The sequence below is a fragment of the Rutilus rutilus genome, assembly GCF_951802725.1.
Source record: "Rutilus rutilus genome assembly, chromosome: 5".
Lineage (NCBI taxonomy): Eukaryota > Metazoa > Chordata > Actinopteri > Cypriniformes > Leuciscidae > Rutilus > Rutilus rutilus.
The window spans coordinates 2,315,665-2,343,308 of NC_140213.1; the positions used below are offsets into that span (position 1 = coordinate 2,315,665).

At 38.2% G+C, this 27,644-nt stretch overlaps 2 protein-coding genes across 5 annotated transcripts in view; one reads left to right on the forward strand and one right to left on the reverse strand.

The window, feature by feature from the left end:
- abcc8b (ATP-binding cassette, sub-family C (CFTR/MRP), member 8b) overlaps positions 1-8,770 on the forward strand; it is a 69,344-nt gene extending 60,574 nt beyond the window's left edge. For both annotated transcript variants that reach the window (XM_084409755.1, XM_084409756.1), the window contains exons 34-40: positions 528-658; positions 1,189-1,267; positions 1,344-1,452; positions 1,602-1,705; positions 6,847-6,980; positions 7,974-8,036; positions 8,510-8,770. In XM_084409755.1, coding sequence (XP_084265881.1) covers positions 528-658; positions 1,189-1,267; positions 1,344-1,452; positions 1,602-1,705; positions 6,847-6,980; positions 7,974-8,036; positions 8,510-8,647 — 758 coding nt within the window. In that variant the 3' untranslated portion in view covers positions 8,648-8,770. The remainder of the gene's footprint in view (positions 1-527; positions 659-1,188; positions 1,268-1,343; positions 1,453-1,601; positions 1,706-6,846; positions 6,981-7,973; positions 8,037-8,509) is intronic.
- Positions 8,771-10,022: 1,252 nt separating this feature from the next.
- mob2b (MOB kinase activator 2b) overlaps positions 10,023-27,644 on the reverse strand; it is a 52,586-nt gene continuing 34,964 nt past the window's right edge. For 2 of the 3 annotated variants that reach the window (XM_084409198.1, XM_084409197.1), the window contains exons 2-5: positions 16,646-16,806; positions 13,660-13,753; positions 12,365-12,489; positions 10,023-11,476 (exon numbers count right to left, since the gene is read on the reverse strand). In XM_084409198.1, coding sequence (XP_084265324.1) covers positions 11,205-11,476; positions 12,365-12,489; positions 13,660-13,753; positions 16,646-16,806 — 652 coding nt within the window. In that variant the 3' untranslated portion in view covers positions 10,023-11,204. Of the gene's footprint in view, positions 11,477-12,364; positions 12,490-13,659; positions 13,754-16,645; positions 16,807-25,780; positions 25,953-27,644 lie in introns of those variants that run through there. The other variant, XM_084409196.1, reaches the window with a different exon arrangement.

Here is a 27,644-nt window from a genome sequence, read left to right on the forward strand (position 1 = left end):
GTTCTCAGAATTTGCATTTGAATAGCACACGCTCTCCGGGGAGTGGTCATATTACTTTTGAATGGCTCGTAATGAGCTCGACTGGAGTCGCTCTCTTTTTATACAGATTACAGAAGCTGAGAATATTTTTTAGTTTTTTATATAAATAACTTCATTTAAAAGATGCAATCTCAAGCTTTATGCCCGTGGGTCTGTTTGCCTGTTTGACTGAATTTTCGCAGAGTTATAGATCATTTTCGAACGCGTTTCAAATGGGAGTTTACTGACAGAGAGAAGGCAGAAATCGCATCATGTTAATTTTTCTTTATTTGTCAAAAAGCAAAACACTTTATTTTTATTGTGAGTATACAGAAAAAAAATAGAAACTGAACAGGATCGATTGATGTATTACACGAAAATGAAAGATCAAAATTAACAGAGCATTTAGTGTTTATTTTTCATTGCTAAAAAAAAAAACCGAGCAAAACGCGCGGGTGCGTTTTTGGTCCCCAGAGGGTTAATGCCAGTCCTGGTGTGTGTGGTTCCAGCTCCGGCTCAGGTTCCTGCGGGATGGCCGAAGTATGGAGAGATCCAGATCCAGAACCTGAGCGTTCGCTACGACACCAGCCTGAGACCAGTGCTGAGACACGTCAACGCTCACATCAAACCTGGACAGAAGGTGTCACACACACACACACACACACAAGCCTGAGACACGTCCTGAGACACGTCAACGCTCACATCAAACCTGGACAGAAGGTGTCACACACACACACACACACACACACACACACAAGCCTGAGACCAGTGCTGAGACACGTCAACACTCACATCAAACCTGGACAGAAGGTGTCACACACACACACACACACACACATTCTTGTACATCTATCTTTATGAGGACATTCATTGACACAATGCAATCTCTAGCCGCTTACCCTAACCTTACCCATCACAACTAAGTGCCTAACCCGACCCCTGACCCTAAACCGACCCTTAACCTCATTATAACCTTATCCCTAAAACCAAGTCTTGACCCTCAAACAGGCCTTAAAAGGCTCTCAGAAACTGAGGACCGGCCAAAGTGTCCTCACTTTACTCTCTTTGTCCTCACTCCAATGGTCTAAAACTCAAACTGGTCCTCACAAAGATAGTTATACAAGTACACACAAACACACTGAGCACATGACGACTGCAGGTGTGTTATAGGTGGGGATCTGTGGAAGGACAGGGAGTGGGAAGTCATCGTTCTCTCTGGCTCTCTTCAGGATGGTGGACTCGTTCGAGGGTAACAGGAGATCCTACACTCATCACACTCTTCATGTTCACCGGCCGGTCTCTCACACACGTGTTTGTTCTCACAGGGCAAATTATCATCGATGGGATTGATATCGCCAAGCTTCCCCTGCAAACACTCCGATCAAAGTTCTCCATTATCCTGCAGGATCCCATTTTATTCAGTGGAACAATTCGGTGAGGCTTTACACAGGATTCATTCCCTAGAAACTGCATTTCCATCAGGTTGCCTGATCAAACACACACACACACACACACACACACACATCAGCTATAGTTTGCTGGTCTAGTCTTGAATGCATGCACTTGTTTTCTCTGTTCCTCAGGTTTAATCTGGATCCGGAGAGAAAAGCCAAAGATAAAATGCTTTGGGAAGCTCTTGAAATCGCTCAGCTCATGCCAGTGGTTAAAGCTTTACCCGGAGGACTAGGTGAACCACTGAACCACATTTATCATGTTTTAACAGTGAAATCTGTACATTAACTGACCAGAGGAGCACAATAACAATGAGAAGTATACACTATTGCTCAAAAGTTTGGACAAAATCAGATTTTTTATGTTTTTTGGTCTCTTCTGCTCACTAAGGCTGTGTTTATTTGATGAAAAATACAGTAAAACAGTGAAATATTATTCCAATGTAAATCAGCTGTTTTCTATGTGAATATATATTAAAGTGTAATTTATTCCTGTGATCAAAGCGGAATTTTCAGCATCATTACTCCAGTCTTCAGTGTCACATGATCCTTCACAAATCAGTATAATATGATGATTTGATGCTCAGGAAACATCTAGGATTATTATCAGTGATGAAAACAGTTGTGCTGCTTCAGATTTTTGTGAAAAAATAAATACATAAAAAGAAATGAATTACTTTTCTTCAGCAGACATTTCAAATAAATGCTGTTCTTTTAACTTTGTTCATCTAAGAATCCAGCAAAACAAAATGTATCACGGATTCCACAAAAATATGAAGCAGCACTAATAATAATTAAGCAAATCATCATATCAGAATGATTTCTGAAGGATCATGTGACACTGGAGACTGGAGTAATGATGCTGAAAATTCACAGGAATATATATTCACATAGAAAACAGCTGTTTTACATTCTAATAATGTCACTGTTTTTACTGATCAAATAAACAGCCTTGGTGAACTTCCTTTAAAAAAAAAAGTGTAATTATTCCAAACTTTTGACTGGTACTGTAACTCATCCATGCTTTTATTGTGCATTGAAGGGATTTCTGTTGGTCTGGTGTTTGATTGACATGTCCCGTCGGCTCCACTGATGCAACACAGGCTCATTGGAAAAACGTTCCTGTGGCAACATTAGTGCAAAACGCAAAATACACACCAATACGTGCATATCACTGCAGTTTCTAACAGAAATGAACACTAGAGGCAGTAAAACAGCAAACACTTTTAATCGTTTTCACACACAATTATGATTACAGGGGCAGATTATGGATTAATAAAGACTTGTTTTCACGCGGCTCCTTGCACAATTATGTTATGACCTCAAAACACTTTTTACCATAGTGCAGGATTTGTAAACAAATATATTTTGGAGTTTGCATCACTTAATCAGCTCCATATGTTCAGTTTTACTGACTGAAGCTTAAGCTTGCTGGATAGCTCAGCTGTACAGAACTGTACTTGTGATGCGGAGAGATCCGGTGCGAACCTCGTGAAAATGAGTCAAGATAAAAGAGCTCAAAGTTAAAAAACAAGCTCAAATGACATGGTTACGATTACGTTTTAATGTCACACTTGTTTTTGTTAACACGATCGGGTAGGTTTAGGCTATAGTGTAGGTTTAGGGTGTAGTGTAGGTTTAGGGTGTGGTGTAGGTTTAGGATTTAGTGTAGGTTTAGGGTATAGTGTAGGTTTAGGGTATAGTTAGTGTATAGTGTAGGTTTAGGGTATAGTATAGGTTTAGGGTGTAGTGTAGGTTTAGGGTATAGTGTAGGTTTAGGGTGTGGTGTAGGTTTAGGGTTTAGTGTAGGTTTAGGGTATAGTTAGTGTATAATGTAGGTTTAGGGTATAGTGTAGGGTTAGGGTATAGTGTAGGTTTAGGGTATAGTTAGTGTATAGTGTAGGTTTAGGGTATAGTGTAGGTTTAGGGTATAGTTAGGGTATAGTGTAGGTTTAGGGTATAGTTAGGGTATAGTGTAGGTTTAGGGTGTAGGGTGTAGTGTAGGTTTAGGGTATAGTTAGGGTATAGTGTAGGTTTAGGGTATAGTTAGGGTATAGTGTAGGTTTAGGGTGTAGGGTGTAGTGTAGGTTTAGGGTGTAGTGCAGGTTTAGGGTATAGTGTAGGTTTAGGGTGTAGTGTAGGTTTAGGGTATAGTGTAGGTTTAGGGTGTAGTGTAGGTTTAGGTTTAGGGTATAGTGTAGGTTTAGGGTGTAGTGTAGGTTTAGGGTGTAGTGCAGGTTTAGGGTATAGTGTAGGTTTAGGGTGTAGTGTAGGTATAGTGTAGGTTTAGGGTATAGTGTAGGTTTAGGGTGTAGTGTAGGTATAGTGTAGGTTTAGGGTATAGTGTATGTTCAGGGTATAGTGTAGGTATAGGGTATAATGTGGGTTTAGGGAATAGTGTGTGTTTAGGGTATAGTGTGGGTTTAGGGTATAGTGTAGGTATAGGGTATAGTGTAGGTATAGGGTATAGTGTGGGTATAGTGTAGGTATAGGGTATACTGTGGGTATAGAATATAGTGTGGGTTTAGGGTATAGTGTAGGTATAGGGTATAGTGTAGGTTTAGAGTATAGTGTAGGTATAGTGTAGGTTTAGGGTGTAGTGTAGGTGTAGGGTATAGTGTAGGTATAGGGTATAGTGCAGGTTTAGGGTATAGTGGTATAGTGTAGGTTTGGGGTATAGTGTAGGTTTAGGGTGTAGTGTAGGTTTAGGGTATAGTGGTATAGTGTAGGCTTAGGGTGTAGTGTGGGTTTAGGGTATAGTGTAGGTTTGGGGTATAGTGTAGGTTTAGGGTATAGTGTAGGTTTAGGGGTATAGTGTAGGTTTAGGGTACCCTGGTAATCCAGAGTTCTCAAGACTACTTTCCAGAGCTCTTGAGACTACAGTCTACTTTCTATTTGCTCTCGCGGTACTTTGATGTCATTCACCGATCGGTCTGTGCAGCGCCGGTCCAAGTCGAACAAGCCTGACGACAGCACTGTGATGTCGAAGTCATTAGTAAACATTGCAAGATGGCTATGGATGAACACCAGTTGTTTGAAATGGCTTTGGCCGCTACAATGAACGAGTTAGACTTGGCTTTTTATCTAAAAGAGGAACAGAAGACGCCGCTCGAATTGTTCCTTTGCAAGAAGGGCGTTTTTTGCTGTTTTGCCGACCGGATACGGCAAGAGTCTAATCTACCAGTTAGCTCCGCTGGTAGCTAAGCGTATATGGGGTTTGTTGTGATTGGTCGTAGTGTTATCCAATTGCGTGCAGTGAGATTTTCAAATGCATGCTTGGTGCCGCCCCTCAATCTGGCCGATTTTCATTAGTCAACGCCAGACCATTAATCTTTTAGATTTAGGTCTGGATTTCCAGGCTAGGTTTAGGGTATAGTGCAGGTTTAGGGTATAGTAGGTATAGTGTAGGTTTAGGGTATAGTGCAGGTATAGTGTAGGTTTAGGGTATAGTGCAGGTTTAGGGTATAGTGTAGTGTAGGTTTAGGGTATAGTGCATGTTTAGGGTATAGTGTAGTGTAGGTTTAGGGTATAGTGTAGTGTAGGTTTAGGGTATAGTGCAGGTTTAGGGTATAGTGTAGTGTAGGTTTAGGGTATAGTGTAGTGTAGGTTTAGGGTATAGTGCATGTTTAGGGTGTAGTGTAGGTTTAGGGTATCGTGCATGTTTAGGGTATAGTGTAGGTTTAGGGTATAGTGTAGTGTAGGTTTAGGGTATAGTGCAGGTTTAGGGTATAGTGTAGTGTAGGTTTAGGGTATAGTACAGGTTTAGGGTATAGTGTAGTGTAGGTTTAGGGTATAGTGTAGGTTTAGGATATAGTGTAGTGTAGGTTTAGGGTATAGTGTAGGTTTAGGGTATAGTGCAGGTATAGTGTAGTGTAGGTTTAGGGTGTAGTGTAGTGTAGGTTTAGAGTGTAGTGTAGGTTTAGGGTATAGTGTAGGTTTAGGATATAGTGTAGTGTAGGTTTAGGGTATAGTGCATGTTTAGGGTATAGTGTAGTGTAGGTTTAGGGTATAGTGTAGGTTTATGATATAGTGTAGTGTAGGTTTAGGGTATAGTGCAGGTTTAGGGTATAGTGTAGTGTAGGTTTAGGGTATAGTGTAGGTTTAGGATATAGTGTAGTGTAGGTTTAGGGTATAGTGCAGGTTTAGGGTATAGTGTAGTGTAGGTTTAGGGTATAGTGCAGGTTTAGGGTATAGTGCAGGTATAGTGTAGGTTTAGGGTATAGTGCAGGTTTAGGGTATAGTGTAGTGTAGGTTTAGGGTATAGTGTAGTGTAGGTTTAGGGTATAGTGTAGTGTAGGTTTAGGGTATAGTGTAGTGTAGGTTTAGGGTATAGTGTAGGTTTAGGGTATAGTGCAGGTTTAGGGTATAGTGTAGTGTAGGTTTAGGGTATAGTGTAGGTTTAGGGTATAGTGTAGTGTAGGTTTAGGGTATAGTGTAGGTTTAGGATATAGTGTAGTGTAGGTTTAGGGTATAGTGCAGGTTTAGGGCATAGTGTAGTGTAGGTTTAGGGTATAGTGCAGGTATAGTGTAGGTTTAGGGTATAGTGCAGGTTTAGGGTATAGTGTAGTGTAGGTTTAGGGTATAGTGCAGGTTTAGGGTATAGTATAGTGTAGGTTTAGGGTATAGTGTAGTGTAGGTTTAGGGTATAGTGTAGGTTTAGGGTATAGTGCAGGTTTAGGGTATAGTGTAGTGTAGGTTTAGGGTATAGTGTAGGTTTAGGGTATAGTGTAGGTTTAGGGTATAGTGTAGTGTAGGTTTAGGGTATAGTGTAGGTTTAGGGTATAGTGCAGGTTTAGGGTATAGTGTAGTGTAGGTTTAGGGTATAGTGTAGTGTAGGTTTAGGGTATAGTGCAGGTTTAGGGTATAGTGTAGTGTAGGTTTAGGGTATAGTGTAGGTTTAGGGTATAGTGTAGGTTTAGGGTATAGTGTAGTGTAGGTTTAGGGTATAGTGTAGGTTTAGGGTATAGTGCAGGTTTAGGGTATAGTGTAGTGTAGGTTTAGGGTATAGTGTAGTGTAGGTTTAGGGTATAGTGCAGGTTTAGGGTATAGTATAGTGTAGGTTTAGGGTATAGTGCAGGTTTAGGGTGTAGTGTAAAAACTAAAACACTTAGCGCCACTCACTGGACATTTCACTTTGAAACTGTCGTGAAACGTGCAGGACACAACGTATTTGCGCTTTGCAAAAATGTTGCCACATGTATGTTTTTCGGATGAGCTTTAGTTCTTTTATTGTGCATTACATGTTTTTATGTTGGTCTGGTGTTTGTTTGTCGCTCCTCAGATGTGTTTATTGTGCATGAATGGTTTAGTTAGTGTGATCGCTCCTCAGATGCGGTTATTGTGCATGAATGGTTTAGTTAGTGTGATCGCTCCTCAGAAGCGGTGGTGACGGAGGGCGGTGAGAACTTCAGTCAGGGTCAGCGTCAGCTCTTCTGTCTCGCTCGGGCCTTCGTGAGGAAGAGCAGCATCCTCATCATGGATGAAGCCACAGCATCCATCGACATGGCCACAGTGAGAACACAGATCACACACACGGGGACATGTGACCCTGCACCACACAACCAGGCACATGGCTCCATTTTGTCAAATTAAGATTTATACAGCATATGAAAGCAGAATAAATACACTTTCCATTGGTGTATGGTTTGTTAGGATAGGACAATATTTGGACGAGATACAACTATTTGAAAACCGGTAGAAAATTTACTAAATATCTTCATGGAACATGATCTTTACTTAATATCCTATTGATTTTTGCCATAAAAGAAAAAATCGATAATTTTGACCCATACAATATATTGTTGGCTATTGCCACAGATATACCCGTGCGACTCGTGACTGGTTTTGTGGTCCAGGGTCACATATTTTGTCAGGGGGCTGCTGGGGTATTTTAAACAAAATCCTAATATTAAACAGCCCAAACTAGAAGATGAACACTTACAAATAAATTAGGACAAAGTTACTCGTGATACATTTTAAAAACACAGCACAAAAATCTGCATCTTACCTTATGAAACTCACTCAGGAGTTTGAACGGGGGAAAACGCAAGATCTCGAGGCGCGTTTTAGTCTAACTCATTTTAACTTGAGCGCTGCGTCTTAAAAACGCTGTCACGCGCGAGACGCGAGCGCAACAGCTAAACACGGCTAGCACGTTCACACTGAAAAACAATGGAAAAGTAGCAGAGTGGAATGGAAGAACACTAATGCCAATGAATGCTTTAATGGAGACATCTATATTTAGTTTTTTACATGCATTAAATCAGTTCTGAGATGCCGGTCCTCGACCAGCGTAATCACACACTCACTCCATGTGAGATCGGCTTTTGAAATAGCCTATATTCATTTATCAAAGTCATAAAACCATATTCGACAACATATAACTCACATTATATAACAACATTAACATACAAAATGAAAAGCTCTGCACCCCTAGTTCCCGTGGAACATCTCATATGTTTTCTGCATGTAAAGTTGATCTAATGTCATGTTTTGCTGTTATAGGAGAGTATTCTGCAGAAAGTGGTCATGACGGCGTTCGCGGACCGAACAGTGGTGACCATCGCAGTGAGTATCTGCAGCTCTCTTACTAGAATTATTATTTTATCATTCATTAACCTTTATTTAACCAGGCGAGTCACTTAAGAACAAGTGAAATCTAAATCTATATCTAAAAATCTATAATCTAGGGCTGCCCTCGACTAAATGTGTTTCTAGTCGAATAGACGTCATTCATTTAAGCCGTTAGTCGACTAATTAATATAAACGCGCGATAAGCCATGAAGCTGTCGGCGCGAAAGTTTTGGAATGTTGAAGCTCTGAACGTCACAGAAGTCGCAAATTCGCGTCGCGGCTGATGTGAATGGTTTTGATGCGAACTATTCGCTTATTCGTTTCGCTTTTTCGTTACGCGTCCGGTGTGAAAGGGCCTTTAGTCGGCCAAGCCTCTTCTTGTGGACTAACGGTTGGTGGGCTAACGGGGCAGCCCTTCTATAAAACACAGCGTTTATTAACCTGAAACTGCTGTGTGTGTCGTTCAGCACCGCGTTCACACTATCCTGGGCTCGGACGCGGTGATCGTGATGAAACACGGTGGGATCGTGGAGTACGATGAACCTGATGTGCTGCTGGAGCAGAAGGACAGCGTTTTCTCCGCGTTTGTTAGAGCCGACAAATAAAGATGTTGATCATGGAGAATTTGGATCTTTATGGCTGTATATGGTTTGTACTCATTTCTTGTAAAATAATAAAATGCTGAATTGCACAATAATCTGCATATTGGTGATCTGTAGTGAGACTCTATTGAAAGAACTAAACTAAATAAAAATGTGTTTTTTTTTTATTATAAAATGGCCCTTTTTCAGACGTGTATCAGTGTGGACTTCAGGACAGGGTTTCAGTCTTTAGACGCCACTGACACACCACCTCACATTTAACTGGCAGATATACACTTTTCATGTATTAAGACCCAATTTATACGGTCAAAAATGAGTATTATAAATGCGTACATTTCTATTTAGAAAATATTATAACGTTTTTTTTTTTTTTTTTTACAGTTATATTTTTTATTTTAATCTATTTATTTTAGCCATTTACTAATAGCTATTTTTTTTTATCTAATATTTGGTATTGGTTTTATTAATTTACATCAAATTTGTATTTTAATTATTTCAATATTTTATTTATTTATTTTAGCCATTTATTATTAGCAAAAAAACTAAACAATATTTGGTAATTTACTATTAGGTAATAATATTTTATTAATGTATATAACATTTGTATTTCATTCTTTAAATAAATAAATAAATAAAAGATTAAAATAAAGAATAAAATACAAATTTGATATAAATCAATAAAATTAATTTAAAAAATGCTATTAATAAATGAATAAAAAAATACACTTTAATAATACATTTAAATAAAGATAAAAAAAAATTGCTATTAATAACTGACAAATTAATCATCTAATATTTTGGTATTTCTTTTTTAAATTATACCAAATTTGTATTTTATTCTATATTTATTCTTGTTTTATTATTGTGTTTGCTGTAGTGATGCACATACGCTGAGGGGTTTCAACAACCTGTACCTACATTATGAAAACTATGAGTACAGTCTTTACACAAATTATTGTACATGATTCAGATTATTGCAAAAGCATGATTTATTTAATCGAAAACACATGGTTTTAAACGCATTTAAAGCAGAGATTTAGTGAAAAAAGTGCCACACTTTTTCAGCAGCCTTTGTTATTTTTTAGACGTTGTGAGCCATGAACCACACACACACACACACACCAGCGCGAGGCGAATCCCAACATTACAAACTTTGATTTCAAGCAAAAAAGCATTTGGAAATCGGATCAACACAAGCATGCTTTAACGTGGGATTGGGCGGAGCTCCTTTGGTTTCGATTCTCTGATTGGTGGAGTGGAGATGTCACTGGAGGATCATGGGTAATGTAGTTTTTCACTGTTGGCTGAAATCACCTCAAATGACCCAAACACATGAAACTGAGTCCACTAATGAAAAAGAAGACACTCAATACCATAGTTTGTGACTTTTAAATATTTTATTAGGTTATAATTTGCAGAGCTTAAAATATTAAATCGCTTTTAACTTAAAGTATTATTAAAATACATAAAACAAAAAGCCAGAACTGAGGAGCCCTGAAAAAAAAAAAAAAAAAAATCAACTAAAAAGAAAAAGAAAACAAAGAAATAAATTAAATAAAAGGAAAAGGTCCGATGATCATCTCGCGCAGAGTTCATCGCGACACAACTCCTCCGAACAGCGACGAAGGAAAAACCTAAAACATCCGTCACTCTCTCTCTCTCTCTCACTCGCTCGCTCAGTCACTCGACGATAATAATAATAATAATAATAATAATCTTTGCGATCAGTACGTAGAGACTAAGTGTACATTCTTTTCCGTTCGCAAATCGTCTTTTCATTACGAGGCTAGACCCGAGACGCGCTTCCAGAGACTCAACAGCAGACAAGGCCAATGTCTTTGTCACTCGAGAGAGAACACACACACGAGCCCAGGCGCCGAGACGCTCCTCTACAGTGGTTAACATGCTAACATGATGCAACACAAGTCTATCCCGCTTACGGATGATGGGAACTGCTATATGATGAGTAAAGTGACACCGAGAGGCTAACGGGTGAGCAGGTAGCATTAACAGCTCTCTCAGATCCTGAGTGCAAAAGCCTTGAACACACACACACACACACACACACACACACACACCCCTTTTACCCTATAAAAAATGAGAAAGAAACCTTTATACCGTACGAGGACCAGGCCAACACCCTTATTAAACCAAGAGAGGGGGAAAGTGCTGCTCGTATGAAGCAAAGGGAGGGTGCTCTGAAAAACATCAACTAAAAAGAAAAAGAAAACAAATAAATTAAATAAAAGGAAAAGATCCGATCATCTCACAAAGAGTTCGTCGCTCGACGACAGTGATGATCTTCGCGATCGAGAGACCGAGTGTACGTTATTTGGGTTCACGAAGCGGGAACGTCGGGAGGAACGTCGGGAAGGAAAGGGAAAAGCGTCTTGGTTAAAGGGTTGCACCTCGGAGGTCCTTCGGCCCGGTGTGAGCGCTCCTGACTGGGTCCTAAAGACATCAATGTTCAGTAAGGGTGAAGGCTGGAGTCCCAGCGTCTCCGGAGCGCTGCTGTGGTCCTCCGGCCCCGGCGCGGCACAGCTTCGGCTCCAGCGCGGGCTCATCTCTCGCTCACGTGGTTCTGTGGCGCCGGGGGCAGGGGCGTACACAGCGCCTCCGTCAGGTCCTCCATTATCGACGTCTCCTTCGGGTCCATCAGGTTGAATTCCCGTATAAACACTACGAAGTGTGTGTACAGTGTGTTCAGGTGTCCGTGCAGGTCCATGGCCACCGTCTCCTTGTAGTGGGACCAGTAGATGTGCGCCAGGACGTGGAACAGATACTTGCAGATCTTCTTCACCAGCGAGTCGAAGGTGTTGGGGAACTCTTTGCCTGAGGACCACACACACACACACACACACACACAGATGTTTCAATGTACAACACTTTATTCATATCAGCTCAATGAAATTAAGAGCACTAGATTATATATACATAATATTGTTCAAAAGTTTGTGGACAGAATGATTTTCAAAGAAGTGTCTTCTGCTCAGCGAGGCTGTGTTTATTTGATCAAAAATTCAATAAAAACAGAAATATTATTCCAATCATTATTACATCATTACTCCAGTCTTCAGTGTCACATGATCCTTCAGAAATCAGCATAATATGATGATTTGATGCTCAAGAAACATTTATTAATATTATAAATAATGTTGAAAATGGTTGTGCTGCTTCATATTTTTGTGACATTTTATTTTTCAGGATTTTTTCATAAACGGGAAGTTCAAAAGAATATTCATTGGAAATAGAATCTTTTTTTATCACTAGAAACGTCTTTACGGTCACTTTTGATCAATTTAATACATCCCTGATGAATAAAAGTATTCATTTATTTTATAAAACATAGATATATTACCGACCACAAACTTTTATATTCACTATCATGATAAATCAGATTATATAATTTTTAGAAATTGTATATTATATTATATATTAAGAATATTAGTTCCCATCCAGGCTTGGAAGTCACAACGTCACAATGTTGCTGTTTAGATGTTTAAGAAATTGAGTTAAATGCTGTAGTTTGCAAAATATTGGACATGTATACATGCAACCGTCCACATGTATGAGTGTTTGATAGCTATTTACTAAAATTGACGATTTGCTTTTAAATAAACAAAACAGAAGTGAAATATATTGTTGTATTTGATCCCGAATAAAGCCTCAGTGGTGCAGTGTCCTCCTCCAGCCTGCAGGGGGTGCTAGAGACCCACTCACCGTATTTAGTGGGAAAGATGTCCTCGTCCGTCACCAGCTTCTGGACTGAGCTCATCACGAAGTCCACGTACTGAGGAGCTGTGCACTTCGTCTTCTTCCCTTTCTCATCGTACCAGAAATACGTCCTGAGAGAGAGAGAGAGAGAGAGAGAGAGAGAGAGAGAGAGAGAGAGAGAGAGAGAGAGATAAAGCTATATAAATCTAAAACCAGAAGTCACATGACCCATTCTTCAATCGCTGATCTGTCTCCAATAGTTAACATCTACACACACATTACGCTGTAAACGGATGTTGATCTCTCCACTCATCATCCGTCAGTCACACATCGCCTCACACACACACACTTTCTTCTCTGTGGTTGTTCATTAACCAAACTGTCTGATAGGACCATTTCCCATAATGCTTCAGTAAACCCTCAAGTTCCTGCCCTTTCCCATCAGCGCGCACACACACACACTTACACACACACACACACGTGACCCACTTACAGTCAGTGTCGAATCATAAACATAACGTATCCCTGGCACAACAATAAAACACACATCGAATTAAAACCAGTTATTAGCTCTAGCATCATTACGCCAGTCTTCAGTGTCACATGACCCTTCAGAAATCAGTCTAATATGTAATTTTGATGAAAACAACGTTGAAAAGAACAACATTTATTTGAAATGGAATATTTTCTAACATTATAAATGTCTTTACAGTCACTTTTCCTCAATTTACTGCATCCCTGAAAACTTTAAACACTATTTTCTACATTGACTTACAGTGTCATATCATAAACAGAACGAATCCATTACTCTAATACACTACATTACAACTTTTGTGTATTTTTAGTTTTTTTTTACCATTTTGTATCATTAAAAAACATAAATTAAAATATATATATTTTTATAATTAACATATAATTAACATTTTATTACATTGCACTATATTAACATTTAGTACATTTTGAGAAATAATAGGAAATATAATACAAAAATGATATTTAAAATATAAAAAAATCTAAATGATAAAAATGAAATATGAAAATGTTGTATAATTATACAATTTATTTTTGAGAAATAATAGGAAATATTATACAAAAACAACAAAAAAAAAAAAAAAAAGTAAAAGTAGTAAGTTAAAAGAAATGTATTTATCATTAAAGCGTTTCTCCCATTCTCTCCCGAGGTCACGACCTCAGCCACAGGTCACGACCCCTGAGGGTCTCCAGTCGCAGAGCAGTGTCGAGTGGCGGCTGCGCAGGCTCAATAATGGATCAGCGAGTGTGTGTGAATAATAGATACTCACGTGTTGCATGCGGTCATGGCTGCGCACGTGTCTCCGGTGCAGAACTCAGAGATGGTGCTGTACTGGAGGTTGATGAGGTTGAAGAACGTCGTGGCTGCAACATCACACACACACACACACGATTCAGAGATTACAGATCACAGTATCACGTCTGCCACGATCATGGACTCTGTGCTGACGGTTCATTTCAGACAGACAACTGCAAATGATGTTCTCATGTCTCTGAGCCTAATACGGGATTTACTTACTAGGGCTCGAATATAATATAATAATAAAATTATAATAAAATAGGCACATATTATTTACTTTAATGCTATGAAAATTAATGTAATATAATGATTAAACGAGCAAACACACACACACACACACACACACACACACACACACACACACACACACACACACACACAGGCAAATATGACTGAAATTTAAACTGCACAGTTATCTCAATATTAATTGCGATTAGATTGAATATCCTCAATCATACGATTAAAAAATAATCATGACAGGACTACAGCTATATTTCAGCAATTAATCATTTGGCAAAGAAGATTAATACCTTTGTGTTCCTCATTAAAATATGCATAAACAATGACTAACTTTTAAGTGAATTTACATTTTACTACGTGTAATAACCATTTTTCTGAACATCAAAAATCTTTACATCTTTTCTTACATTTTCATAAATGGATGCAAATATGCACATTTTATCAAATTTACATACTTATTAAAAACATTTTTTATTATAATTAATGCATTTGTAAATATTTATATATGATAAATATTTATAACTTATGTAAAAGTATGCAGCTTATGCGTCAAATCTGTGCCAAACGTGATGTTTTGAGGTATTATCATCTCAAACGGCCAACGCTGATCCCGGGGGTTTGTCCAATAAAGTTATTGAAATATGTAGAAACAGGAAATGAGAAATATGAGTCCAATGTAATGGATAAAATAAAAGTGAAATAATCAACTGTGTTTCCATTTAAAATAGCAGGGTCGTCTGAAGGACTGTGCAACACATCCGTACTTTAACAATCATCTCTGACGGAAATCTCAAACCCAGAAGAAATCCATATATTATTCTGTGTGAGAACTGTAAAGATCCACAGCTGTGACATGAACTGATCCGCAGGAAAGGCTTCAGTTAGCCATAAAAGGCAGTGATTTGGTTTAATAAGTGCTTGTGGAATCTGAAAGAGCATTAACGTTTCCTAAATTAAGCCACACTTCATGTTTTTTTCACATGTGTTTTCTTTCAAGATAACATCGGGGGAAACGCACACAATGGTGCGATTCGTGGGCGCTGGAATGTTATTATTCTGCGCTGGTTTTATCATACAGTTATGCAACATGGAGATGAAATCATACATTCCCTCCGATGAACAGAAGACATGTTTTCAAAACACACCAAGAAACTAGACACAACAACGGCAGACAGTCGGCCAGGGTTAGGGTCAAGGGTCGACACTTTTCCCACATTAAAAACAACATTATTATTATTATTATTATAATTATTATTTTTTAAAGAGGTAAAACACGAGTGATTCTATCTCACAGATTTACAGTGCTGATCTTGGATCACTATTTGAGTTTTAGATGCAATTAGGGATGCTACGATATGAACATTTCGCCCAATAATGATAACCGATATTTTTCTATATTTGAAAGCCGATAACCGAGATATATATATATATATATATATATATATATATATATATATATATATATATATATATATATATATTCATATATTATAATATCGATATATATTCATTTTTGAAAGCCTGATTACAAAAATAAAAGTCTCACCATTAAAAGCCGTGTCCCAAGGACACAAATTATGATGTTCTCATTATAATTTTATGTAGTCTATTTGACAGACTTGCGCTGCACATGTTGTACTTTACTGTATTTTCCTTTATTGAAGGGATTCCAATCATATTTCAAGCAATTCAAAACCATCATGACGAACAGTGCTCATCTGAAGTGTCTCGGATGAAGGAAATAACACATTATTTATCGGCTTTAATATATCAGCCGAATTTTCTTATCAGGCCGATTACGATAACATTAAAAATCTAAATATATCGTCCGATACCGATAACATTAAAAATCTAAATATATCGTCCGATACCGATAACATTAAAAATCTAAATATATCGTCCGATACCGATAACATTAAAAATCGAAATATATCGGCCAATTACGATAACATTAAAAATCTAAATGTATCGTCCGATACCGATAACATTAAAAATCAACATGTATGGGGCCGATACCGATAACATTAAAAATCTAAATATATCGGCCGATACCGATAACATTAAAAATCAACATGTATGGGGCCGATACCGATAACATTAAAAATCAACATGTATGGGGCCGATACCGATAACATTAAAAATCAACATGTATGGGGCCGATACCGATAACATTAAAAATCTAAATGTATCGTCCGATACCGATAACATTAAAAATCAACATGTATGGGGCCGATACCGATAACATTAAAAATCTAAATATATCGGCCGATACCGATAACATTAAAAAGCAACATGTTTCGGCCTGATACCGATAACATTAAAAATCTAAATATATCGGCCGATACCGATATGGTGGCCGATATATCGTGCATCCCTAAAGTATATATATATATATATATATATATATATATATATATATATATATATATATATATTTTTTTTTTTTTTTTTTTTAACAACTATATTTCGCAGATAATATATTAATAATGCAATAAAAGGCAACTTAAGTGCACTTAAAGGGAGTCGACTTACATAACACATTTAAGTACATTTTTAAAAAGTGCACTTTGTAATATCAAGTTAAAAAGTAAATATAATGAAACGGCACTCAGGACATGATCTTGCACGAAAGAGCAGTGAAAAGCAACACAAATGCTGCCGTGTAAATGCAGTTTGGTCTTAATTCTGTTTCCGGTCATGTGACGTGAGAGACGTACTGTTGCTGGCGAGCCACTCGTTGAGGTCGATCTCCCTCGGCAGAACCACCAGCTCCTTCAGCTCGAAGTCCACGACCCTCACTTTGGTGTATTCGGCCTCCAGGTAATGCTTCTTCTCCTCGGTGGGCGGCTTCTTCCCATTGGGCTTCCCTTTACCCTTCCTGAACGGGACGGAAGAGGCAAAGAGCTCAGAAAAACACTGAATATATATATTGCACATATTCAATACTGACTTAGTGGACCTTTATATGGAGAGATGGTTATTTCAGAGGTGGGCTTGTACTTAGGGGAGGCAATGGATCGCAGATGATCCGTACGGACTCACGGTTCGGCACGCATGTGATTCGCGGATTAACTGATACATTTAACCATCATAGAGTGAAAGTTTATCATTTGGACGTGTTTTGTCATGCCAAATTACACAGAGAGAGAGAGGCACGTTTATGACAGCGCTCGAACACCATTTGATTCCTCTTTTGCGATTCCTTGCCCTTGAACGGACACAAACACACACACACAAACACACACACACACACACACACACACACACACACACACACACACACACACACACACACACACACACACACACACACACACAATGATGTCTAAATCCCCGTCTCGGCAAGTATTCTCTCGTTTATGTCATTAGTGTTTGTCAGTTTATTCAGTGACAGCCGCCTAATATTCCTACTGTCGTCTGTGTCATTAATGTTAATAAAACAACAAAATACAGCTTTAACAAAGATGAAACTATATTTAATTTATACAGTGAACAAATAGTGTTATTTTACATTTAAGCTTAATTATTAATTTCTGTATCTGAATACTACTGTTAGACTTTGTAACTTTTGTGTTTAGTATTCATTTCTGCTTGTAATTTGTGTATTTGTTATTTTATTACTGACTGTTCACTTGTTTTTAATAATGTCAAAAACTTGTTTGTGACTAGTTAGGCTATATGGGGGGGGGTAACTTTGCTTTTTATTTATTACTTAAAGCTCATTTGAAGTTCTTCAATACCACATCAAAAACTAATAAATTATTATATATATATATATATATATATATATATATATATATATATATATATATATATATATATATATATATATATATATATATACACATACACACACACACACAATTTATTTTTTTTGATCCGAAAAATGATCCGATCCGTGGCTCAAAAACCATAAATTGTGTGATTCGTTGCACCACTACAAGTAAAAGTCCCCGGCGTGTGTAAGCACATGCGGAAGAACGCATGAGTCTGAGCACATCTGCAGGATCGCACATTAACCTTGGCCTGTAATTAACAACACACACCACAGACATGCAGGCCTTTCCTTACACAGCTATTCTTAGACCAGGCGGGTTGTGTTACCATCAGACCCTCCGCCCCATTCCCAGTCCTACACACACACACACACACACACACACACACACACACACACACACACACACACACACACACACACACACACACACACACACACACACACACACACACACACACACACACACACACACACACACACACACACACACACACACACACACACACACACACACACACACACACACACACACACACACGTCTCAGTGGAAACAGTGGGAAACTGCTGCTTTAATGTTTAAGGAGACGATCTCACACATCCATCAATAACATCCACACACACGTTTGCTGTGTCCAGATGAGGAGTCGCTCGGGGCAAGATGTGCCGGGCTTCAATTTTATATGCAAGTTACTTTTAATCTGTAGCGAGTAGATTGGTTTATAATTTCTGCAGATAAACTCCAATAATTAATCATAATAATAATAATAATAATAATAAATAATAATAATAATAATTCCATCAACAACAATGGATTGTTACTATTATTTATTTATACAGTATACATAATAATAATAATAATAATAGGTATTTTCAGTTATAATAATGAAAGTTTATTAATAAATATTATGTTATAAAAAGATTTAGTATATCCATTATTGTTAATAAGAATAATATATTATAATAACTATTTTAATAATGTATTGAAAAATATGAATGTTAATATTTGTTATTTTCAATTATTATAATTCTAATAATAACAACAATTAATTATTATGTTAAATATTATTTTCAACTATTATTTACCATTTTAATCACATATTAGTTGAGCTCTAATGGGGAGATTTCTGAAATCAGAGATCATGTGATGCCACAGTCAGAAAGAGGAACGAGGTCTTGAATATTAGTGGCTTTTTCCAAGCGCTCGGGCGTCCAATAACAGCAGAGACTCTGTAAAGCGGAGTGTGTGTCGGTCTGAACACACACTGCCTGGTCTTTAGACAGCTGATGCCGTGTTGTTTGAGTCCGGGGCCCGGGGCCAGTTTACGCCCTACACACACACAGACCCGCCTTGTTGACTCCTGCTCAACACACACACACACACGACTCACACACACGCTGACCACTAGCTAGCACACACACAAACCTCACAAAACTCTTTGCCAAGTCTGTAATGACTTTCATTACATGAAGCCATTTTATATCCGCACACTACACACTGTCCTCGCAAAGCGGCGATCAATTCATCGGCCTGACCAAGATATGCAAATGAAGTAAAAGAAAAGTTGATATAATTTATAGTCAAGTCACCATTTATATAGTGCTTTTAACAATATAGATGGTTTCAGAGCAGCTTTACAGTGATAATTAAAGTCACAGGGATTGTTTAGGCTTTACAGCAGATCTAGAATAAAGTTATTGTCCAGATAAAGTTAGTTTTGACAACTCAAAAAGTAAACCTTGTGCATTTTGGCCGTTTATTTACATTTTGGGTGTGTAGATGAAACCCCGCCTCCCCATGACGTCTAATGGGACGCGATGGAAACTAATCAAATTACACTTCGAAATAAATTTTTTCCAAGAATATGTTTTGTCATTTTAGTTAATTTTATCATGCTGATGTAAGTTTAAGTGTTGGTCTTAGTTATTTGATGCTATAAAAACGGTAATGTGACGTCATGATTGACAGCTTCTCTAAACGAAGTAGTCAGAGGCACCGACAGACTTTTTTTGCATTACGTGTTCAGTCTATAGTGTTTCAGCGCCATCTACTGGCCTGGCAGCAGAATACAGCGCTTTTAGTCGTTTTCACGGATCCGTGTGAATGGGGATTGTTTTGACAGTGGTGTCGTCTTGTGCGCGGAAAACTCAAAGGAAGTGTCGTGTAAACGTACACTTAGACACACCGTTCATGATTCCTGGAAAGCCACGGCACTAACGCTGGGAAGTGTGTCTGGAAACTGCTTTCAGGGGAAAGTCAGTGTGAGAGAGTTTAATGGTGCGACGCATCTTGAATCAGCATAAAGAGCACAAGAGTTTGAGGACAATCACAGGGATAAAACTCCCGTTCAGAGAGGAGTGTTGGCAAAATGATCCACATCAAATCCTCCAAATCTCACAAACTTTTTGTGTCAGCCGAGCACCTTAGAAGTAAAATTTTATTTATTACAATTTGTATAAAATTTCAATTGGACAACACATTTGCACATTCACGGTTCTCTGATGTTGGTTAATGGTCAAATGACATGCAGGTAAACAGATACAAATAAATGTCTTTAAGTAATATATAGGGCTGCACAAATTCTAATTATAAAAATTACAAATATTTTATAAAAGACAGTTGTACTGTAAAAAAAGAAAAAAACAAAAAACAAAAAGTCTTAAACCCCCACTTTCGAATGTTTTAAATGTTTTATATTTGGAAGAATGCTGCTGAAATGCAGTAAACTTCTGTCCACAGAAATGCTGGAAATTATGCGAATGTTTAAATATAGTGAAGAGTGCACACTGCGTTCCCAAAATGCATGTTAACCTCACTGTCCTTACAAAGATGCAGTATTTACTGTGAACAAAGTGTGCCACTGAAATCACCGTAATCTGCACGTGTAAATGAACACAGAGCCGCTCTTCACTCTGAAACACACAGCACAGCAGAATATACTGATTTAATTTAAATCCTTCTGATTGGCTGTGATCTTTTGATTGATTTGGTTGCGAGTGCAGAGCGTTTGCACAGAGACTCCGCCCACACACGCTTCTGATTGGCTGTGATCTTTTGATCGATTTGGTTGCGATTACAGTGCGTTTGCACAGAGACTCCGCCCACAGGCTCTTCTGATTGGCTGTGATCTTGGACTAATTTGGTTGTGAGTGCAATGCGTTTGCACAGAGACTCCGCCCCCACACGCTTCTGATTGGCTGTGATCTTTTGATCGATTTGGTTGCGATTACAGTGCGTTTGCACAGAGACTCCGCCCACAGGCTCTTCTGATTGGCTGTGATCTTGGACTAATTTGGTTGCGAGAGCAGTGCGTTTGCAGAGAGACTGCGCCCACACACACTTCTGATTGGCTGTGATCTTTTGATTGATTTGGTTGCGAGTGCAGTGCGTTTGCAGAGACTCCGCCCACACACGCTTCTGATTGGCTGTGATCTTTTGATTGATTTGGTTGCGATTGCAGTGCGTTTGCACAGAGACTCCGCCCACAGGCTCTTCTGATTGGCTGTGATCTTGGACTAATTTGGTTGTGAGTGCAGTGCGTTTGCACAGAGACTCCGCCCCCACACGCTTCTGATTGGCTGTAATTTTTGATTGAGTCACTCTCGTAGTTGCGTCGCATCTGGATTGGACAGACAAACTGCTTGTTGCTGAAATTTTATCGCATCTCGTCCAGTTAGGACAAGGTATTACATCTGCTTTTTGAATGATAACTTGCCTTTGGAGATCTGCTCTCGTTCAATGCATCAACGGCAGACAGATGTGCGTGTGCACTCGATGTTCACTGAGTAATGGCGCTTAACTGGATACAACACATTATTTTACTCAATGCTGTAACTCTAAACACATGACAGACTGACAAGTGCAGAGATGGCCTGAGCCTACAGCACCACTTCAGGCCAACACATGAAGAGATGCAGAAACAAAGGACCATTCAAACTTCAACAACTGCGAGTCTAAAGGCCCATGATAGACTCCGCAACAGGACACTTCTTTAGTCCTCGCTGCACCATGAGCCAAAGACTCGCTTTAATAGACCAGCGTTTCACAGCACAGCTGCTTCCCAATGTGAAGCTTCATTCTAGAGCCACAGACTCATTCACAGCACAACACATGTTTCCTGATACACATTTATATTCCTCTATACACTGAACACATTTGGTGGAAAATTCACTCCAAAACTGCTAATAAATTTCACAATTTATCACAAACAATGGCAAGTAACGGCACACTGAATTAAACACGAAAAAAATCTTGCAAAAAGTATTTCAAAATTATTATCTTATTTTTTATTTTTTATGTTGTAATGTTGCTGTGTGATCATGAAGAAGCTCCAGTTCTTCTCTATATCAGTGTCAGTGTTTCTGAACTCCTGAAACGCCTCCACTGTAGTCTTGAGTTTCTTCCGGGAACGAACACGTCACAATATTCCTCATTTAAATAATTAATATGCAGAATAAAGGGGCGGGGCCTGGTTGAGTTAGTTAGTAGTGTGTTAAACTGGCGGTTATGGTAAGAGGCGGGACATTTCCCAAACACACTCGAAGCGCTCGACCAATCACAACACACTGCTCCAGCCGACCAATCAGAGCACAGTGTGCTTTTCAGAAGGAGGGGCTTCATAGAGACAGGAAGTAAACAGAGCGTTACTGACAGACTGGGAAGAGAGGAGCCGCAACAATGGAGAATATGAGGAAAATAATCAACATTCAAGCAGGAAAACCTGTTCTAGTAGAGCCTGAAAACATCAATATCACATAATATGGCCTCTTTAAACTATTTTTATACACTCCATTAAAAAAGTGTGACCATACAACCAACTTACAGTAAATGTACAGGTTTTATTACACTACTGTACAGATCAAAGGTTGTCTGCATTCTTTGGAGATTATAAGGGGGTTTTCAGCTCTGCTCTTACAGACAAAGATAACCATCTCGACTTGTTCTACTCCTCATTGAAAAGAAGCTCTGAACATCTGGAGGCTTTTAACTTGCAACTACCCAAAAAAAAAAAAAAAAAAGGCACTGAAAACCATGATATATTTGCACGCAAAAACACTAATGTGATCATCCATCCGAGGGCTGATTGTCTCGCAGACACTGAAGGTGCTAAACACACATGCAGACTTTAGTTATGATTAAAGAAGCAGTTATTGCTGATTACCCATCAGTCCACTGACCCCAAACAGTGAGCTCTGATTAGGAACGGGTCTGATTACAAACCGGCTGCGTTTGACTCCATTTACGGTTAATAAAAGAGGGAGGAGGACGTCAGCGTCTGACTTGTTTTCCTCAGAAAGCGTACTGTCGTCGAGCATGTGGTTTTCAGGAACGTCAAATGATGCAATAGACATGATTAATAATAGCAGTCTCCAACTTCCTTCCCGGGATCATAATCTACTCGACTAAACTCCAGACTCCCAAAAGGACAGACATGTCGAGTCTGCTTCACGTTTAGCTGGTGTTTGTGGGAACGAGACGTGCTCAGTTTGTTATGAATGATCATGTAAGGTGCGATCAGAGATCGGTGTCGCTCTCAGACTGCGAGATGGGAAAGGTTTGAGCTATAAACGGGATTAGGAACGTTTGACTGTGTCGAATCGGGCCTATTTTTATTCTCAGGGCATGTTGTTTGGCAAATACTCAGAAGCTACATGCCTAGTCCATTATGGGCGAGACACGCTGGAAAACATTCCACTGACTTGCTGACGTATTTTTGTACTTTCTAAGTCAAGATGGAGATAAGATACTTTCCTTACTTTATTAATGCATTGTGCAATGTATAAATGTATAAAAGAAAACCATGTTATTTAACTCAAAAAGTATTTAATCTGTAGGATAGCCATGGCACATCTTGATGCATTTTAGTTAAATACGTTAAAGAGTTATTAAATTCACCAAGATGCATTCATCTAAACCAGAATGTTAACTATTTAAACTATTCAGAAACATGACAATCCTACGTAAGAACTGGCCTTCAGGTTCAGAAAAATGTCAAGCATGTTTAGCAATAAAGAGGTGGAATTATTATTTTTTTCAATAAATTATATGAAATTATAGGCAAATGAATGGGCAGAGAAGGTTAGCGTTCTCACTGTCATTAGGGTTTGTGCTCAGAAAACCTGATATTTGGGTTAATCCTTCTGCTCTATCGGACGACTTAAAAGGCGAAGTCGCTTCAAATTAGGGAGTCTCCACATATTTCCTCAGACGCTGATCCCACCCTAAAACACATTAGCAAATCTGCAAGATTAAGTTCAGCCACGGTCAATATGTACCAAGCCAACGAAACCCCATTTTGACTCCAGACTGGCTGACTTGACCAGCCACCAATCTCCATTCTCCAGGCCTTCAAAAGTGCCATTTAAAAGACTATTATAGAAACATCAAATTAGTCCTTTCTCTGAAAAGCCACAGTCTGTGGGAATGCACAGTCAGGAGGAACGCCAAGACTGTTTTTATGAGACTAAAATTAGACGGATGTCAGCTTGAGACTCATGCTATAGTATACAGCTCGATTACTGCATTAAAGTCACCTTTATTTATACAGCTTCACTGTTTTCCAGTTTATTGCTGTAAAGCTGCTTTAAAACGATCTGTTTTATAGTGATCCAAACAGAACTCCGGTATAATCCAGATGTTTAAAGTTCAGGCAAAAGGTGTGGCATATTTATGACACTGTAAGTCTATAACATTCATATAATATAACTTCATAAACACTCTATTGGTTGCAAGTTATTAAAACTGCAGATCCAAACGGTGCATCGTTCATAATAGCAATGCAGACATCACACATATCCAATCATAACCGCACAAACTTCAAGAGCTGGAGAGGAATTAGTAGTATTTATCAAGTATGTGATAATCCCTGGAGTTATCAAGCGTCTAATAGGACGACAATTTCTCACTAACAAGAATATCATCTGGTTCTTAGAGAAAAGCACGAGCATTATAGATGACAATCGCCAACATCGTACAACCTCTTTCTGTCAGTATCAGTTTCTCACCTGAAGACTCTGACCAACACGAGCGCGATCGGCCAGACTGCACACAATTACTTATTCACTGAAACACACCTGAATATTCATAATCAAGTCTTCGCCGCCACTGTAGAGACTGAGAGCCAAAGCCTCGCTCTGGATAAGAAGCACCAACTAAATAGTAAATAAAGATCAAGGGTGTGTTGAACCCTACGACACTGCCTAGACAGCATTACGAACACATGCACTTTACACACAATATAGAGGTCCAAAAGTCTGACACCACATTTATACAAACAACTTTTGTATTGCAAAGGGACTGTAATGCTAGTTTTTTTTTTATTTATTTTTTTAAATGGTTCCCATAAAATTATTTGATTATTATCCAGTCTCAAGGAAAGTTTAGCCATACATTTACACACATACACACACACACACACACTTATTTTCACATACAGCTTATTGATAAATTCATTAAAACGACGGATTTTCAGTGGCATCTTAAATATTAATTTTGTGACATTATTTCTAACAAACCCAAATATCACAGCCTGCTGCCCTTTTGAATTTTTTATTTATTTTTTATTAAAATAAAAACAAACTGCAGTTTTTGTGAGCATCATTTTGTTGCTACTGTTAGTAGTGTTGGATAAAACCATGCACAATACATACAAATGTTTATATTCATATTAGCTACACACATTCAACAACGCAGGCAGTGAGTATATACAGGTGTGACAGTGATGGACTATATATATATATAAACCGCCTATATGGTGCCTAAAAATACCGGTGCACCTTTTGGTCCACTGACACAGGAATAACCGCGCTGGCATGGCCGTCATTCAGTCTAATAATAACTGATCTATAAGAGCCTCACGTGGAAAGATACTATATCCTCACTGCTTAAAGAAACCTGGCAAACATGCATGTCACACACACATTAAAGTTGCACCGCTAACTGTGGAAAAGTGGAAAGTTCCATTCCGTCAACAGAGACGCGCGCGCATTCCTCTGGCGCGCGCACGCGTGTCAGCGCACTGTGGAGAAGTGCAGTGAAAAGATCATTTAAATCAGTGAACGAGCACAGGAGAGTTACCTCAGCACTTTGCCAACCGCCTGAAGGACCATTTTACAGCTTAATCCGTTTTTAGGAGAGGCTGTTTTTAGGCTGTCTCCGGTTATGCTGTGATCTCCGACCATGTCGCAAAGAGCCCGGCTTGACGGACTCGGTCATAGGTTGTGATAAAGTCAGTCCAGAGTTCGCAGGAGTATCGCATGCAAAACAGAGGCTCGGAGTCTCTTCTCTTTCAGCTGAACTTCTGGCCAATCACAGCACAGATGGGCGGGGCCAAGGCGCAATAGTTGGAATGTTAAAAAATAAAAACTCATCCATGAAACTCCCAAAACACACACACTGGATGTGGAGAACAATGCGCTGGGATCTTGGGTACAGTAAGACTGGGTTTTTACTAAAACCACAGAAAAGCACTCACATGGGAACAAACTCATGTGATTCCAATAGTTGTATTGTAATAATATAATGCAGATATAAAGAAACAACTCTTTGTTTATTGACTACATCAAGTATTTGAGTGTCTTATTTACAATGTTTCCTCACTGGAAACTCTTCAAAGGCCACTATAAACCATTCAAAGGATACATAACTATTTATGTGATCATTTATAAATAGCATTTTTATAGACATTATTCATTTTGCCTGGCATTTGTATAAAACAAAAGAAAAAGAAGAAAAAAATACTGTACATTCAGTAACATGCTTATAATCCCTTAAAAAAAAAAAGCAAAAAAGTTATGGACATACATAGTTTTATAAATAAAGTGCATTAACTGGTCACATTTATAAATCATAAATCAGTTGTTTAAATAATAATGAATAAATGAATAAAAACTATTAAATGAAAAAAAAAACTAAATGAAGAATTAAAATTAATAAATTATATACAGTATATCTCAGCTAGTATAGAAAAATAAGAATAAAAATGAATAAATAAATGAAAAAAAAACACATTATATATATATATATATATATATATATATATATATATATATATATATATATATATAAACTAAAACTTAAGACTAACACATGACAAAAACTATATAATTGCAAAAACTTTACATAAAATTAAAATGGAAAGAGAAAAGAGAAAATATAAAAACTAAATAGAAATATTAACAAAAACTTTACACTTTAACACTGATACGAGGTCATAAAAAAGAGAACGATCAAAATGTAGTTTACAATACTTGTATATTGCAGAACGCTACAATAACCGCTCGGTGTGTAAACTTCCCATGAAGCGTTTACTTAGCGGGTTCATCGCCGCATGTTCTGACGAAGCCGTGACGTACTGGATTCTGCTAACGTGCAACAATGCATGTCACGACACTGTCATTTACAGTGAACATCAGACTGGAATTTTTCTGCAGAGCTCGAGCGCATGTTCAGACTCGACAGCGGGAAGCGGAGGGCCGGTCTGGCCCCGGGACTAGCATTTTAGTATTTAAGTCATCTAACAGCGTGCCAAGACTGACAAACACATGCTAGATAGAGACTCAGCGGCTCCATGCACGGCCCGCTTTAGCTTTTCTGCTAATATATAATATTAAAATAAGCATGCACACATTCACACACTATACATATCTAGTAAAGATAGAGATATAGATAGATAGAGATATAGATAGATAGAGATATAGATAGAGAGATAGAGAGATAGATAGAGAGATAGAGAGATAGAGAGATAGATAGATAGATAGATAGATAGATAGATAGATAGATAGATAGATAGATAGATAGATAGATAGATAGATAGATAGATAGATAGATAGATAGATAGATAGATAGATAGATAGATAGATAGATAGATAGATAGATAGATAGATAGATAGATAGATAGATAGATGGAATATGCATAGTAGTCATCAAACATGCACAACAG